Raw genomic sequence first — 18,726 nt, forward strand, 5'->3', positions numbered from 1 at the left:
GAATTCCTTTCCTGTGCTAACCTCTTCTTCTCAGAGTAGCACTTGCAGCCTACGTCCTCGATTATTTGCTTGACGTATTCCAATCTCTTACCTCTACAGTTTTTACCCTCTACAGCTGCCTCTAGTACCATGGAAGTAATTCCCTCATGTCTTAGCAGATGTCCTATCATCCTGTCCCTTCTCCCTATCAGTGTTTTCCACATATTCCTTTCCTCTCCGATTCTGCGTAGAACCTCCTCATTCCTTACCTTATCAGTCCACCTAATTTTCAGCATTCGTCTATAGCACCACATCTCAAATGCTTCGATTCTCTTCTGTTCCGCTTTTCCCACAGTCCAAGTTTCACTACCATACAATGCTGTTCTCCAGACGTACATCCTCAGAAATTTCTTCCTCAAATTAAGGCCGGTATTTGATATTAGTAGACTTCTCTTGGCCAGAAATGCCTTTTTTGCCATAGCGAGTCTGCTTTTGATGTCCTCCTTGCTCCGTCCGTCATTGGTTATTTTACTACCTAGGTAGCAGAATTCCTTAACTCCATTGACTTCGTGACCATCAATCCTCATGTTAAGTTTCTCGCTGTTCCCATTTCTACTACTTCTCATTACCTTCGCCTTTCTCCGATTTACTCTCAAACCATACTTTGTACTCATTAGACTGTTGATTCCGTTCAGCAGATCATTCAATTCTTCTTCACTTTCACTTCTTCTTCCTTTCACCTTGTATTTTAATTCCACTCCTGAACCTTTCTTTCATTTCCATCATTGCTTCCTCGATGTACAGATCGAAGAGTAGGGGCGAAAGGCTACAGCCTTGTCTTACACCCTTACACCCTCCTATAGCTTACCCCTACCTTTTTCAGAATCTCGAACAGCTTGCACCATTTTATATTGTCGAACGCTTTTTCCAGGTCGACAAATCCTATGAAAGTGTCTTGATTTTTCTTTAGCCTTGCTTCCATTATTAGCCGTAACGTCAGAATTGCCTCTCTCGTTCCTTTACTTTTCCTAAAGCCAAACTGATCGTCACCTAGCGCATTCTCAATTTTCTTTTCCATTCTTCTGTATATTATTCTTGTAAGCAGCTTCGATGCATGAGCTGTTAAGCTGATTGTGCGATAATTCTCGCACTTGTCAGCTCTTGCCGTTTTCGGATGATGCTTTTCCGAAAGTCAGATGGTATATCGCCAGACTCATATATTCTACACACCAACGTGAATAGTCGTTTTGTTGCCACTTCCCCCAATGATTTTAGAAATTCTGATGGAATGTTATCCATCCCTTCTGTTTTATTTGACCGTAAGTCCTCCAAAGCTCTTTTAAATTCCGATTCTAATACTGGATCCCCTATCTCTTCTAAATCGTTTCTTCTTCTATCACATCAGACAAATCTTCACCCTCATAGAGGCTTTCAATGCATTCTTTCCACCTATCTGCTCTGTCCTCTGCATTTAACACTGGAATTCCCGTTGCACTCTTAATGTTACCATCGTTGCTTTTAATGTCACCAAAGGTTGTTTTGACTTTCCTGTATGCTGAGTCTGTCCTTCCATCAATCGTATCTTTTTCGATGTCTTTACATTTTTCCTGCAGCTATTTCGTCTTAGCTTCCCTGCACTTCCTATTTATTTCATTCCTCAGCGACTTGTATTTCTGTATTCCTGATTTTCCCGGAACATGTTTGTACTTCCTCCTTTCATCAATCAACTGAAGTATTTCTTCTGTTACCCATGGTTTCTTCGCAGCTACCTTCTTTGTACCTATGTTTTCCTTCCCAACTTCTGTGATGGCCCTTTTAAGAGATGTCCATTCCTCTTCAACTGTACTGCCTACTGCGCTATTCCTTATTGCTGTATCTATAGCGTTAGAGAACTTCAAACGTATCTCGTCATTCCTTAGTACTTCCGTATCCCACTTCTTTGCGTATTGATTCTTCCTTACTAATGTCTTGAACTTCCGCGTACTCTTCATCACTACTATATTGTGATCTGAGTCTATATCTGCTCCTGGGTACGCCTTACAATCCAGTATCTGATTTCGGAATCTCTGTCTGACCATGATGTAATCTAATTGAAATCTTCCCGTATCTCCCGGCCTTTTCCAAGTATACCTCCTCCTCTTGTGATTCTTGAACAGGGTATTCGCTATTACTAACTGAAACTTGTTACAGAACTCAATTAGTCTCTCTCCTCTTTCATTCCTTGTCCCAAGCCCATATTCTCCTGTAAACTTTTCTTCTACTCCTTCCCCTACAACTGCATTCCAGTCGCCTATGACTATTAGATTTTCGTCCCCCTTTACATACTGCATTACCCTTTCAATATCCTCATACACTTTCTCTACCTGTTCATCTTCAGCTTGCGACGTCGTCATGTATACCTGAACTATCGTTGTCGGTGTTGGTCTGCTGTCGATTCTGATTAGAACGACCCAGTCACTGAACTGTTCACAGTAACACACCATCTGCCCTACCTTCCTATTCATAACGAATCCTACACCTGTTATACTACACTCCTGGAAATGGAAAAAAAGAACACATTGACACCGGTGTGTCAGACCCACCATACTTGCTCCGGACACTGCGAGAGGGCTGTACAAGCAATGATCACACGCACGGCACAGCGTACACACCAGGAACCGCGGTGTTGGCCGTCGAATGGCGCTAGCTCCGCAGCATTTGTGCAGCGCCGCCGTCAGTGTCAGCCAGTTTGCCGTGGCGTACGGAGCTCCATCGCAGTCTTTAACACTGGTAGCATGCCGCGACAGCGTGGACGTGAACCGTATGTGCAGTTGACGGACTTTGAGCGAGGGCGTATAGTGGGCATGCGGGAGGCCGGGTGGACGTACCGCCGAATTGCTCAACACGTGGGGCGTGAGGTCTCCACAGTACATCGATGTTGTCGCCAGTGGTCGGCGGAAGGTGCACGTGCCCGTCGACCTGGGACCGGACCGCGGCGACGCACGGATGCACGCCAAGACCGTAGGATCCTACGCAGTGCCGTAGGGGACCGCACCGCCACTTCCCAGCAAATTAGGGACACTGTTGCTCCTGGGATATCGGCGAGGACCATTCGCAACCGTCTCCATGAAGCTGGGCTACGGTCCCGCACACCGTTAGGCCGTCTTCCGCTCACGCCCCAACATCGTGCAGCCCGCCTCCAGTGGTGTCGCGACAGGCGTGAATGGAGGGACGAATGGAGACGTGTCGTCTTCAGCGATGAGAGTCGCTTCTGCCTTGGTGCCAATGATGGTCGTATGCGTGTTTGGCGCCGTGCAGGTGAGCGCCACAATCAGGACTGCATACGACCGAGGCACACAGGGCCAACACCCGGCATCATGGTGTGGGGAGCGATCTCCTACACTGGCCGTACACCACTGGTGATCGTCGAGGGGACACTGAATAGTGCACGGTACATCCAAACCGTCATCGAACCCATCGTTCTACCATTCCTAGACCGGCAAGGGAACTTGCTGTTCCAACAGGACAATGCACGTCCGCATGTATCCCGTGCCACCCAACGTGCTCTAGAAGGTGTAAGTCAACTACCCTGGCCAGCAAGATCTCCGGATCTGTCCCCCATTGAGCATGTTTGGGACTGGATGAAGCGTCGTCTCACGCGGTCTGCACGTCCAGCACGAACGCTGGTCCAACTGAGGCGCCAGGTGGAAATGGCATGGCAAGCCGTTCCACAGGACTACATCCAGCATCTCTACGATCGTCTCCATGGGAGAATAGCAGCCTGCATTGCTGCGAAAGGTGGATATACACTGTACTAGTGCCGACATTGTGCATGCTCTGTTGCCTGTGTCTATGTGCCTGTGGTTCTGTCAGTGTGATCATGTGATGTATCTGACCCCAGGAATGTGTCAATAAAGTTTCCCCTTCCTGGGACAATGAATTCACGGTGTTCTTATTTCAATTTCCAGGAGTGTATTTTCTGCTGCTGTTGATATTACCCGATACTCATCTGACCCTGTTGATATTACCCGATACTCATCTGACCAGAAATCCTTGTCTTCCTTCCACTTCACTTCACTGACCCCTACTATATCTAGATTGAGCCTTTGCATTTCCCTTTTCAGATTTTCTAGTTTTCCTACCACGTTCAAGCTTCTGACATTCCACGCCCCGACTCGTAGAACGTTGTCCTTTCATTGATTATTCAATCTTTTTCTCATGGTAACCTCCCCCTTGGCAGTACCCTCCTGGAGATCCGAATGGGGTCTATTCCGGAATCTTTTGCCAATGGAGAGATCATCATGACACTTCTTCAATAATAGGCCAAATGTCCTGTGAATACACGTTACGTGTCTTTAATGCAGTGGTTTCCATTGCCTTCTGCATCCTCATGTCGTTGATCATTACTGATTCTTCCCACCCCTAGGAGAAGAGAGTGCCCTGAACCTCTATCCGCTCCTCCGCCCTCTTTGGCAAGGCTGCTGGCAGAATGAGGCTGACTTCTTATGCCGGAAGTCTTCGGCCGCTAATGTTGATTATTTATCAAAATTTAGGCAGTGTCGGGGATCGAACCCGGGACCGAAGATGTTTTGATTATGAATCAAAGACGCTACCCCTATACCACGTGTACCACTTGAGTGATATATGTCCTTAAATGTAGTTCCCACAGAAATTCTAGAGGGGGTTGGCTCTGTGGTCTTTATTACTCACCTCATAAACCAATCAGATCTCTGTCCCTCTGAAAAGATCATTTCTATGCCAATGACTTCCAGCCTTATTTAACTTCTAGATAATAGTAAGTAATTTAATACCTCACGAGAAGTTTTTAAACTTGTGTTCACGTATTATTTTCTGTTACTTTACTCGACGGTATCCCTAAACTGTATGACTACTTGCTGAAGGTAAATTCTGCCGCCACATGCACGAAGACTTCACCTTTTCTCTCCAGATAATTCTAAACATATTTCCAGTTTGTGAAATGTAAATTTTTGTAGTAATTAACGCCTTGGGATATCTGTATTGCGATGTAACGGTTCACAGCATGTGTATTGAAGACTGAGAATGGTTAGAGCTAAGAATGAAAGCTGCAAAATCGCCTAATTGACCACTTCAGTGCCTCAAACAACCGGCTCTATTATACGGCTGTGGCCAGACATGTTATATGAGTACCACACTCTGTGTCTACTTCATCGGCTCGCAGAATAAACACATATCACTCCATTACAATCTCATAAAAGGTGAAGTAAGTGCGTATCCGGAATGAAATTACGTAAATACCTAAGTGGAGATATAACCTAATTCTAATAATAGAAGAAAATATATTCAGAGTTTCAGTAGTAAGGTTGAGGCTTCTGTGAGAAACTCGTCTCACGAATAACAGAAGCTGAACTTACTCAGTCGAAGTCAGGATTCACGGATTGAGACTGCAGTAGAAAGATGACTTTTCCTAACGCCAAGCTTTTCATCCGATGAAGTGTTTCAATTTGAAACTTCCCGGCAGATTAAATCTGTGAGCCGGACCGGGATCCGAACTTGGACCAACACGTTTCGTGAGGAACTGCGAAAGGGATAGGTCCCGAGGTCATGCGTGGCACACAGTTTTAATCTACCGGGAAGTTTCAAATCAGAGCACACACCGCAGCAGTGTGAAAATTGTTTCTGTGGTCTAATCTATTACTAAATTGTCAAAATGAATTAAGTGAAAATGGTTAATGGTTTTTGTTAAGGACTGCTGTTAATGTGTGTTGAGGTGCAAATCACTACTACCTTTGGTCATTACCGGTAGTGATTTTTAGCCGGCCGAAGTGGGCGTGCGGTTAAAGGCGCTGCAGTCTGGAACCGCAAGACCGCTACGGTCGCAGGTTCGAATCCTGCCTCGGACATGGATGTGTGTGATGTCCTTAGGTTAGTTAGGTTTAACTAGTTCTAAGTTCTCGGGCACTAATGACCTCAGCAGTTGAGTCCCATAGTGCTCAGAGCCATTTGAACCATTTTTTGGTAGTGATTTTTAGAGCTACGTCTACAAATATTTGCAAGGCCACAGCAACATTTGGAAAACTGTAGTGGGTGTCACATGGGCAGGATGGGACGCTGGTTGGGGTGCTGGTTGTACACGGTTTAGTAACAGTTTACCACCGCTTCTCACCAGCATCTCTTTGCCTATTCCATGCGGGTCTTGCAAGCATAATGTCGGTATGGGCGTCGGATTTTATGTAATATTACTGTAATCATGTTTACCCTAGAAGGAAGTTATATAATGCTTCACTTGTGTTGACACTTAGAATTTTCCATAATACGCAATGGCCGTCTTGTGGCAAGGTGGATTGGAGACTAAAATGTGGGGATACTTATAGAAGATTGTAAAAAAACACCAGATTCAAATTAAAACTCCAGTCAGTCTGCTTTTCTTCGAATCCTCTCAAACACTTCTGTTAACAAAACTAATCAGGGGCCTCAAAATAACGTATAGTATCCGTGAATCATATTTGTGAGCTATAGGCCTTATGGACGAGATTCAGTCTGCCATTCACTTTACGTACGTTTTCATTCCGCTGTCAGTTGCCTTAGACTAATGTTGAAGGAAATAGTTTTGGTGCTTGACGCCCCTCCAACACTTAAACAATGTGCTGCCTGCCAAAGACGGACCAGGAAATAGGTTTGTCCACTTTTAAGACCTTGAAGTATTTAGGAAAACTGCAGGTTGGACATGACTAACTTCCACTCCTGTTTATGGACGGAAGGATGTAAGTTCAGGGCTTAAGGACTCGCTGACGAAGGTTGCTAGGAAGGAGAACATATACTCGTAAGTGACAAGGATGGGCTATGAAAATGGCTGTTGCTCTTTGGAAACAATTGTTCCTCCTTTTTTTTTCGTGTTGGTCAGAGAAATTATATGTTAGTCTGCGTGACACTTTCATGCTTGATAAGTGAAGCCATCACGATACTCGCTGATCTTCTTTGCGCATTCTGTACCTTCTCTATTAATCGCATCTGTTGAGGGTTCACAGTATGCAGAAATACTCAAGAATAACCTAAACGAGTGTTTTCATGCTATTCTTCCTTGCATAAATAACTTTTCGTCATGAGTCTTCCGTTAAGTCTCACCTCTCTAACGTACGGTCATTCCTCTTTAAATAACTCCGGGTGCATACTTCTCGATATTGGATAGTCATTTAGTGCTAGTGACTGTGTCGAGTAATGGTTCGGCAGTCGATAATCCAATAAACAATCTGTGCACGTTTTGATACACACCTATCATTAAATGCAAGTCCTATCAGCAAGCGTCAATTTCGAACGCATTTCCCTCGATTTTCGGGCATCTTGTTTCCCTTGCGTACAAACTACCTCATGGAGCTTCCGACGTTGTCCACCAATTCATTAATACGTGTCGTAATTGTCACAGAAAACGTACTTTGAGTACGGTAAAAGATACTTTCGCCTGTGACCATTTCTCTCTGTTAAGAACAACGTGCTGAATTACGTTTGCTGCGATGTCTTGATTACACTCGCAATGCAAGTCAGACAATTACTGAATTGGCACGTAAATCCAGAAAATCACGGAATAGCTAAAGCTTTATAGTAAGAGGAAGAGTTGTACCCTTCTCCTCAGAATTTAAATCCAAGCTCTTAATAATTGTGCCTCATTCCAGTGACTGATAGCGATTAAAATAACTGCCTTTTGCATCAGTAAAATGAGACTGAAGTTCAGGTAATAGAGCAACAGACTGCAACGAAATGCCTATGCAGCCATTGTTAACTTATGATTACGTGTTCATCACGTTTTTTATACAACATTACTGCTCAGTGGTTAGTGGTGTGCCGGTACGTGGAATTTTGTGTATGCTTATATGTATGGAAATGTTGCAGAACTCTATGACTCGATTGAGTCACGATAACTGCGACGCGGGCAGCGGACCCATAGTAGCTCGACGCTTGCAGTATGCTCTACGATAGTCATGTGATAATAAGGCGACAGACAAGGAGCGCCCGGCTACGCTCGCTGAAGAAATTAAATGACTTACAATAATGTTGTGTGCTGAATCCAGGCTTATACAATACTGACTGAAATTGAAACTGAACTGAACACAGTAAGTAGACAAGGGAATACCAGGGCGCGCACACACGTTATAATTATACTGATTCATAGTATATCATGATTCGTGACATAACTGGATTCCTCTGACTTGTAGATGGTGGCCATCGTTTATTTTTAGAAGTGATGAGTTTTAATAAAACCGGTTGCACAGCTGAATTACGTACGCGGAAAAAAAATAGGTGAACATTAGAATTATTAAAATTAAATTAGTGTGGATGTAGTGACATAATAAGTGCAAAGACGCAATCGGTGTAGGGGTAAAATTACCTGTATAAAGTATCAAACTGTTAAAACCTGCCTAAGAATAAAACTCAAAATGACAGTAAAACATAACAAGTCTGAACTTAAAAATTCAGTTAAAACATAAAACATAAGGTAGCATCACATTCAAGATAAAGAAGTATTGCTAAGAGCTACATCTCCCACGGGGAGATGTTTAATAAGCAATAATGAGACTCAGGTAAACAAAAACAAAAGTTAATTACTACATTTGAGATATCTAATAACAAATGAGAAACTCTTCTCAATTAAAAATGACACAACTTATCAGACACTAACAGGCATACGCCTGGAACACACAGGGAATAAACGTAGTAGGAGTTGAAGGCTACGCCACTGATAATCCCTAACAACGGAGGTGGAGTGTTCGGCAACGCCTTGTGGATCTGCAACCACGAAATGCTGCGGTGTTGAGAAGTTGCCGACGCCTGTAGGTGAAAGACGAATACTTGTAAGCAAGTTAGCGTAGTGGGTATCATAATTTAATGAAACTGGTTTTGCTTAGCAGTTAATCATTTAGCAATCTAACTTTCTTTGCGCCGGAATCCTTAAGAAATTCCCTTTCCTCTAACAGATTTAGCCTTTTCCCTTTGTGGGCGATACGGAGTTCACGTAAATTCTTCAACTTCGGGGGCCGGTGGCCACTAGATTTTATGTGCTCAGCAAAAGCAGAATGTCGTTTAATCTGTTTCTTGTTACGTAAATGTTCACTAAATCTTCTTCAAAATTTCCTATCAGTGCCACATATGAAACTTCACAGTCGACGCACTAAAATTCTATAATCAATTAGGTCTTTGGAAGCAAATTTATCAGTCTGCTTACGTTCTCTGGGAACCACGGCGTGACGAAGGGCATCTGGAAGGTGTTGCTGTAGGAGTGCAGCGTGTCGAACGAGTCCGGGCTGACGGCTCCGAGTAGAGAAAATACTCCCCTCGAGAACTGGCTGCAGACTGAAACACAAAGATATTCGTCTCCATTAAATCTAGGTACTTCCAGCTACACCACAGAAGTCATGGAAAATAGGTTGGTTGGTTGGTTTGGGGAAGGAGACCAGACAGCGTGGTCATCGGTCTCAACGGATTAGGGAAGGATTGGGAAGGAAGTCGGCCGTGCCCTTTCAGAGGAACCATCCCGGCATTTGCCTGCAGTGATTTAGGGAAATCACGGAAAACCTAAATCAGGACGGCCGGACGCGGGATTGAACCGTCGTCCACCCGAATGCGAGTCCAGTGTCTAACCACTCATGGAAAATAATTGAAAATATTTTTAGTAGTTGCTGCCCCACGGCTTTCAGATATTTGTGGAATATCAAAAATTACAATATCTGAAAGAACACATACATCACATTATGTTCCATGGCACAAAAACCAAAAATACGAGCTGTAATAGATTGCGGTGGTTGATCATCGGCGTTTTCTCAGCATTTTGATATGAAGACCACGGGGTATCTGGTGGCCTGTTACAGAGTAACTGCATTTCGTTTGATTTCTTAGCTCCCATATACGTGCACTGAAAACATCTGCACTCCGGTGCGAAAGTCGACGATATAGCGTACGTTTTCTTCCATTCACTCATAGTATTTGCCGTCGATAACAATAACCAACTCTTTTAATCTTAGCACTCAAGCTTGCATTCAGTTCTGCTCTGTTTTATCACCGATTTGTTTTTGTAGACTAACACTGCTGGGTTGATTTACATCCTTTAGGACCTTGGAGACCGCCAAAGAAGCCATAGTAATAATTTGTTGTTCCTTAAAAGACAACTTTCAAGCTATTCAGTCTTCTGAATCGAGAGTTTTTTGCAAAGACGTTCTGTACCCGGGTTATTGATTACTTGACGTACAACATTCTTCGACTAGTGAAGTGATGGTACGGCTGACAGGCAATACTTAGGAGACGCGGAATACGACCCAATAATCAAGGGCCCGTGTGGGTCGCGCCCTGTGTTACCGTGCCCTTCAACATTAGATGTAGCACATTTTCTCGTCCTGTGATCTGAGTTAGTCTGTTCTATTCATGCTCTCATCTTACTGTGGATGATTGGTGTTCTAACTTGCTCATGGAGGCTGAGTAAATTAACTGGCCACGGAACTATACGATACGGCTGCCCTGATTTTTTTAGCACAGAAAGAATTCACTGAAAGAATCACAATGTCAAAATATTGCCCGCTAAGACGCAAAAGAAGTATTTTAAGAAATGTTGGAATCTGCCATATTTCTAGCTCGCCGGATGGCTGGAAAAATGTACAGCCCTGCTACAGCTGTATCAAACAATGTATGCTCAACACGATAGGTAAATATCCTTGATTGATGGCTCATCGGTAAACAGATGAAGTGGCGCAACGCGATCGTGATTTGTAATTCTAATTTGTTACCGTTGATAGTTACTCTGACACAATTGTTCACAGCTTTTATTCGTTCGAATCTGGAATTCATTTAAATCCACAATACTTAGCATTTGCTTTCGTGGTATCGCAAAGGGTTAGCAACGGAGATAAAACTGAACTAATTATCTTTGAGACTTTTTGGCTTATGCCTGCTTTGTGCATGTTTCAGAATTTTACAGTAGAGTGGAATTATATTAATGTTTTCAACCTTGAAATGATAAAATATGAAGAACATGGTACGAAACTGAAATCACCTACTTCCTCTTAAGACCTACATACGTGTTATTATTAGTTAATTTCTTGGTTGTTCATTCCAATGATGTGAATATTTCGTTACAAATTGTGTTACATTAGAAGAAACAGGAAATTAATAGGACAATTCTGTGAATTGTTCGAATGAAGATTGTTGCGATTCCAGAACAAAAATAGAATACCTCTCAAGCCCAAAGAAAACATCTACAGCAGCAGCTTTCAGCGACAAAGAAACCGTTGTAAAGTATTTGGTTAAACGAAAGAAGAAGAAAATCCTTAAACTTAAGCAGTGTGCAAAGCCAGTTTCGCTTCATAAAATCTGAACACTGATTGAATAAATGGAAGAAGGATTTACACGAAGTACGAAATGTGTGCCAAAGTGAAACTCGCAGAAGTTTGAAACAAAAATTATTCGAAAGATTTAGAACTGATCGTAAGGGTCATGCACTGTTACCGAGAGAGATTCACGTGACTGGGCGTCTGAATCAGAGAAAGATGAACATTATTGATTTCCAAGATTCTTCGACATGGTTAAACCGACTCAGGAAATCATACGAAAAAAGAGGTCGAAAAATTACGAAGTTTACGGCAAGCAAATATTAGGGAAGGTATCATTAATAGGTAATACTATAGAGAAATCTATAGCTGAAGACGAGGCTTCTTGTTATCCCTTAAAAGCCCCGTATAAAGCTAATCAGTCAGATTTTATGCAAACCTCACTTAATTATTTTGAGTGAAAAAACATAGAGTTGCTTGTGTACTCGATGAATACTATGACACATTCGTATGCAACAATGCCAGTGATAAGTATCAGTGGATTGCTGTTCTGCATCATTATCTCCGTCTTCAGGGACATCAAGGCAAATTAGGACCACTGATAGAATAAAAAGTGTTTACCTGTAAAAGTCTTATAATCGACGTAGTAAAATATGCAAAAAAAAGGAGGGAGAATAACCTTCAGTGTTGCATCCGAAACGACTTCTTAAAATTTGCGGAGAATTATTTATTGCTTTTGTTAGACTGTTGACCCGGACAGGACCTCTGTCTTTACAAAGACGACGAAAGGACCGTTAACGTAATATGGATTTCACCCGGAGGTAATTGCGTGATAATTTTCTTTCAACACTGGCAATCATTGAACGTCTTCTCGGGTTTTGTTCCCATGATCGGCGATCCAACAGTCCGCAGTCTTTAGGATAACGCTGTTGCTGCTGCTGCTATTGAGCCCCGCCGAAATTTCGGCTGCTAAAAAAAAAAAAAAAAAAAAAAAAAAAAAAAAAAAAAAAAAAAAATATAGATCATGTTTCCTAAGCCCAAAATCATCTTACACAGAGCCGAGCTGTGCTCTAATTTTGAAAGGTGAACAGAACACTGTCAGTGGGCAGTTGTAGACATTTCCTTAAAAGAGGGACACGGGATAAAATTGAAGAGACTATGATGGTTGCCAACACTTCCTGTTTCTGGAACAGATTTTTTTAAGAGGCAACTGAAGCCAGTTTGGCAGACCATAGAGACAATGGTTTTCCTCTTAGCAGGACTAAGTACCATATGTTCAAATGTGTGAAATCTTACGGGACTTAACTGCTAAGGTCATCAGTCCCTAAGCTTACACACTACTTAACCTAAATTATCCTAAGGACAAAAATACACCCATGCCCGAGGGAGGACTCAAACCTCCTCCGGGATCAGCCGCACAGTCCATGACTGCAACTAAGTACCCTGCACTACCTCACAACAGAACAGAATGTTCTTCGGTGCCGCCATTCCCAGTGTTCTAAATTGTCTTTGAGTGCGATACATCGTTGGTGCCTGTATTCTGCTAGGTCGGCGCCACCAGCCCAGACAGAAACTGTGCAGGCGGCGGATGTGCTGCGTACGACACGGGGGCCTACATAGGACGACGATTTGCAGCCTGGCGTCAGTTTCCAGCGGGACTCAGCAACTGAAGTAGCAGCAGCGTTCTCCTGAAGATGGACAGTTGGATCGCCGAAATATTGAATCATGTTTATTTAACCATCCGGCAGAAAACCCGAGGAGACTTTCAAGACTTACTACGCCGGGAAACCGTACGAAGTCACAATGTCGGACAATATAATTTCCGACAGTTTGTTGTCATATCCGGTTTATTAGCGGAATAGTATGTTAAACTTCTGTCATTTCTGATTTGTCAGTTTGCATCACCACACTTTTATGAATTTGATCAATATATGTGGTAGGCAGCACAATATGCAGAACAACGGTTACAACCATTTCTTACTCCATTCCTTTTACGTCTAAATAAAAGCAATAAGTACTGAGAGATGACTAAATGCATTAATTTTTCTTTTATCAAGTTTTACTGGTGAAAGGAAAATGTTTATTTTCGTCGTCCAATAAACAAATAAATGATTCATTGTAGGAAAATATATATTATTCAAAGATTATCGTAAGACCTGATCTACAAGAATCATCACAAAATATTTAACGTCAACATTTTGAAGACCTGATTGATGAAAGTCGTCTGCATTGTATCTTCATATACTGCCTTGATTTTCTTTCTTCTGCTACTCACTTGTGTAAGAATTTTATCTGAACAGTTTAGCTGTCGATGTGAACTGCAAGGTATTCAAAAATTAATGAAATGAGACATGTTTGGTATGGTTTAAATGCTTTAAATTTATGTGTGTGCGCTTTGGAGTTCCTGCTACGCGCTGCTACGTTTCCTTGTCACTGCTACGTCTGCTTATTCGCTCATTCCAGCGCTAGGCAGCAAAGGACTGTACAAACAGATGTTATAAGCGTTTCTTCGTTTGCCAAAAATGGGTATAATTTGTTTAAAAATATTTGTTGTGCACCTTAGGAGGTAAAATTTTAACAATGCATTTCCCTGGGTTTAGGTTTCGACATGTCGGGTAGAACCATTCCCTTGTCAGTTTACTTACTGTTGGCAGTTGTCACGTTACAGGCTACGAGAATTACGGTGGCCTTATACTTGGGCGTAACACTTTATTTTCAACGTCCTTAAGTCGGTTGATATAGTCTCACCTGCATTCAGTCTTAACTTCCGTTGCTGAAACAGGCAGATCGTGTTCCATATTACATTATCGGCATTTCATTTGGTCTGTGACGCTAGTGTGTTGGCTTTGTCACACGTCTAATGATTTAATATTGCTTTAAATATTCTGTAGCGTAAATAGCTATCTTTTGTACTGATTTTAATACATCGTGCATTTACATATCACGTGATCGATCACGGAACGAGTTTAAATGTAGTTAGTGCTTTTGGATTCAATATTAATGATGAGGAATCTCTAAAACATCTAGGACTCATTTACCTCTCTAATCATTTATTAAATCATTGCAATCCTTGGTCTGCGGCTGGGTTTTGCTTGTTCATTTTTGTGTCTGCACTGGACTGGAGCACGTATTTCAATGTGAACTTGCATTCAGTTGAATTGTTACTCAAACCAACTGCAAGCGACAAAAATATTTTGAGCTCCTTGCATGTCTCTACAACTCTCAAAGTAAGCGGTGCTGTTTCCAGAATGAATTCGACGTGACTGTTTGGTTACATGTTCTTATGTGGATTGATGTTAGACTTTCATTTTGGTGTTCATAGTCTCACTGCATGTGTCTTGCATACAAGAGGGATCACATACACACTCACAAAATACGTTGAGAACTGATTGTGATCTTGAATTTGTTCAAGGTACATTCATGCTCCCGTTCCTCCTATGCGTAATTAACGCATCTCCTTCTCGTGAATATGCTTACGTAACCATGATTAGATAGCTTTAACAATTATTTCTGTTGGACCAAAATTTTGTATGAAAAGGGAAACTTTTCAGGGCATTTTACTGAAGTTGCGTCAGATCATGTGCTCAGTCAGTTCAGCAATCGAGAGGAAGCTTTAACAGTTAATAGCTAAATAAATTTAATGTAACATGAGTCGCATGGATACAGATGTACTACGGTTATCTAGAGCAACTGTTTAGTGCCGCGATACAAATATATGCCATGCCTTCATCTAACGCACATAATATTCGGAAAGCAATTTTGTTAATTGGAAGGACAGCTGCAGAGGAATGGGGATGATTGTCAAAGGTGTACAGATGTTTTATTAAGTTTTGCTGACGATCAAGGTATTACAGCACAAGATAATTAAGACCTGGAATTCATGACATGACGATTATATCAGGAGTACAACAGATGGGGACTACAAATGAGTCTAACCAAAACAGAGTATCTGGTGGTGAATAGTGATGCTAAATTTGAAGTACACATCAATGACAAAGCAGTTATGAGACTGGCAGAGAAATTTAAATATATCGGGGTACATATCGATAAAAATGGATTGGGTCATACAGAAGTAAGATATAGAACACAGCAAAGCATTTTGATAATGTATGTACGAAAGCTGTAAAGAGTCTTATCTTCCTTAATAAGGCCACTGTCTTGAAACTGACATGTGAACGTGATATGCATATAGACGACATGTTTGACAAAAGCGCGTGAGATACCTGCTATGACAACGCGAATCCAAAAAAAAAAAAAAAAAAAAAAAAAAAAGATTCAAATGTGCAAATGGCACAGAATCTAGATTATCTACTACTGAAAATGCACGACCGTTCTCAAAACTCCAGTCACACTGTAGCCTACCGTGACACCTGATTTTATTTCTGGAACACGAGGAAAAGTGAGCGATATAGATTGCATTGTTTTCACTTTGAAACACTAAGGAGGTTTTGTGACGGTGTGGTTAGCCAAACTGAGCCGTGCGTGGCTCGTGTTCCCGCCATCACGTATTTTATACCCTGTTTCTAACGTACTTCACCTCACTACGTTAATTTAAATTACTACTGTCACTGAGTTGCTGCTTTGCCTGACCGTGACCGGTGCTAGCAGCGCGTATCGATATATCCCCTCTCGTATCTTTGCTCGACTGCTGTTACTGCCCGGTCATTGTCTGTCGTAGGCCAGTTCGGGTCGTGAGTTCGGGCTGCCAGTCAGTTGTAGCGCAGTCCGGATCAGCCAGTCGGGGAGTTGCAATGCGGCACTAGTGCATTCGGGGTGGAGCGGTGAGGTCTGCGTCAACATGGCTCGCCCAACGATTGCCGCCACTCATCACTTGTGCCGGGCCAGGGTTTTGGTGGATCGTCGGTCGGTCGTCCTACCGGACGACGCGTTTTGGCTCGCCGATCGTTCATGAGTCGGCTGTGTGAGCGCGCGTGCGCGCGCGTGCGTGCGCGTGCGTGCGTGTGTGTGTGTGTGTGTGTGTGTGTGTGTGTGTGCGCGTGCGTGCTTGCGTGGGTGCGTACGTGCGCGCTCATCGACTCCCGATTTGTCTTCATGCGTGTTTAGTTACTGTTGGGTATCGTTCAGGTCTTCGTGCAAATGTTTGTCAGGTTGTGTGTGTAGTTGGCGTTTATATCCACTGACGACGATTTTAGATGTTGTCGGCATTCTGAGGGAGTCGGTCGGTTGCTGCGGATCTGGGAAGTTATCTCCGCGCGGAGCAGTCGGCTGGGTCCGCTAGGGGTCCCTGCGCAGTGTCGGAGCCTGTGTGGAACTGTCCGATGGCTGCAAGCTTCGTGGTTCACCGACCCAGGACGTCAAAGTTGAGTAGCGGTTTCAAGTACCCAAGCCACGTCCATTCATGTTGTGTGATTCGTTTCAGTGGTTCGCTGTTGGGGAGGTTTTCCTGTGAGGAACACGGAGTGTTTGTATTGCGGAAATTTAGCCTCCATGCGGTGGAATTAACTATATTGGTTGACTACAATTCAAGTGCACAAGCGGAATTTTCTGCCTTGTGGCCGTTGGTGTTCCGGTTACCTGCTCTGGCCACTAACGTAATTTCAGGCGGTGTCCTTTCCTCACCTGTTGTCGCTGTCCAACACGATGTGTAGTTCTGACAGCGTAATACATATACATATCCATTGTGGATAATCACGCCCGTAACATTTTGTGTTTGATTTCTCATGTACCGATTGGTGGCAAGCAAGTCGTTTGTCGCTCGGTCCGTGGCTGTCCCTTGGTGGGCTCACCACCTGTCTCACCTACATGAAAGAGGGCAGACCGACCCCCTGGAGGCTTCTGAGTGCTGTTGTCTTTACTGTCTTTCTCACCGGTGTTTAATTGTCTGTTTATAATCTATCAGAGCCGATGATAAAAGAAAAATTGTTGGTTTTACTGTGTTTTATGAAAGTAAGTTTGAATTCCGGCAAGTGGATATTTGCTGAAAAGTTATTGACGTTGTGTTCTCTTTTCCTTTAGTCCGGTTACATCTACTTAAAACTTAAGGCTTATGCTTACTTTTTGTAAAATTTTGGAAAATTAATTGTGGGTCTTCAGCCTTGGAACCTTACTCTTAAAATTAACTTTAAAGCTTAAACATTGCAGCCTTCTGCCTTTGAAAGGTTATGGTAATTTATTTTCAAATCTTGAAATTTTTTTGTGGGCCTTCAGCAGTTTGTATTGCATCTTGTTTGTGTTTGTCTATCTATCTGCTTTCCACCTTTCTGTGATATATATCCGTAAATGTTTTATTTGCTATTGTAACTGCATTTTTATGTTGTTGATTTTTATGGTTTCTTGTATGGAGGCCTTGAACCGTGAAATAAATAATTGCATTCTGAATCTCGTAGTTGTAAAGGTTCGGCTATGTGCCGCTTTGGTTGTAAATGTGTTGTTAAATTACAATACATTACAATTTGAGATGAAACAGACCCCAACCTGTTCTGCCTAACGGGTTAGCGGCGTTTCACATATAGTGGCTTTGAGGGTTTCACTTGATCAAGACGACTGAAACGATTTTAGGTGACGAGATTCATTCATTCATGTGGGTAGTGCTTCCCGCTGACGATTTCATCTTCCAAAATACATTACTTCACACAGGTTGCTGTAGAAGCCACGGATTGATTTTATGTTTATGAGGATGCCCTCATGCCTTGACTACATAACCACCACATTTAAATATTATCGTGTTTCAGTTCTTTCGGTTGTAATAGCACTTAAGGGTCGTTTCTCCTCCTGCTACCTGCCTGTGGCAGCGTCGTTCGTCGGGCAACCAACATAAATAAATAGCAGTTGCGAAAGTATAGAAGTTTTTTAAGTTAGGTTCGACAAGTATCTTTGATTTACTGATTACACTCATGCTTTTTTTACTTTTTCTTCTTTATTTTTCTTATAAGGCAGTCTGAATGAGCGCAGTTTGGCTGTATGGACTCAAGGCAAACAGAAGCGTAAGAATGGAGAAAAAGTTCTTTGATGAATTTTGATATAGTTTATGGTGAAAGTAGTAAATAAAAACTTTTAACAGAAAAATAGACTTTAATGGAATATCTGGTAAGGAATACATCCCAGGATGCATAACAAATTTATGTAGTTGCTTGGAGAACCCGCGATCACTCCTTATTTTAAACGTGTATAAATTAACTCTCCATACCACAATACAGTTATTTTACTTTATCGATTTCATACTTTTAGCAAATAATCTCCACATCATTTCATCCTCAACGGCTGCAATAAGCATGTCGTATGTCATCCTACTGAATTCCATACCAAAAGCTCCTAGACTTGTCACATTACAGTCGTAATGGAAGGTGTTATCGGAAGATGGTTAACTACTAAACCGGTACCGGTAATCATCAGATACTTCTATTGTGATTATTAACAAACGCTCCTACAAAAATATCTGACATATCAATGGAGAAAACTGGTTGGCAAGATGACTGCAGGGGAATGCATTGTTTGAATATACTGTATGATGACGACGATG

The 18,726-nt window shown here is 42.3% G+C and overlaps 1 protein-coding gene across 1 annotated transcript in view; it reads right to left on the reverse strand.

The window, feature by feature from the left end:
- LOC126188129 (glutamate receptor 1-like) overlaps positions 1-18,726 on the reverse strand; it is a 559,761-nt gene that overhangs the window by 250,445 nt on the left and 290,590 nt on the right. The window contains exon 3 of the mRNA XM_049929607.1: positions 9,155-9,282. Coding sequence (XP_049785564.1) covers positions 9,155-9,282 — 128 coding nt within the window. The remainder of the gene's footprint in view (positions 1-9,154; positions 9,283-18,726) is intronic.

The sequence above is a fragment of the Schistocerca cancellata genome, chromosome 5, assembly GCF_023864275.1.
Source record: "Schistocerca cancellata isolate TAMUIC-IGC-003103 chromosome 5, iqSchCanc2.1, whole genome shotgun sequence".
NCBI classification, from domain to species: Eukaryota; Metazoa; Arthropoda; class Insecta; order Orthoptera; family Acrididae; genus Schistocerca; species Schistocerca cancellata.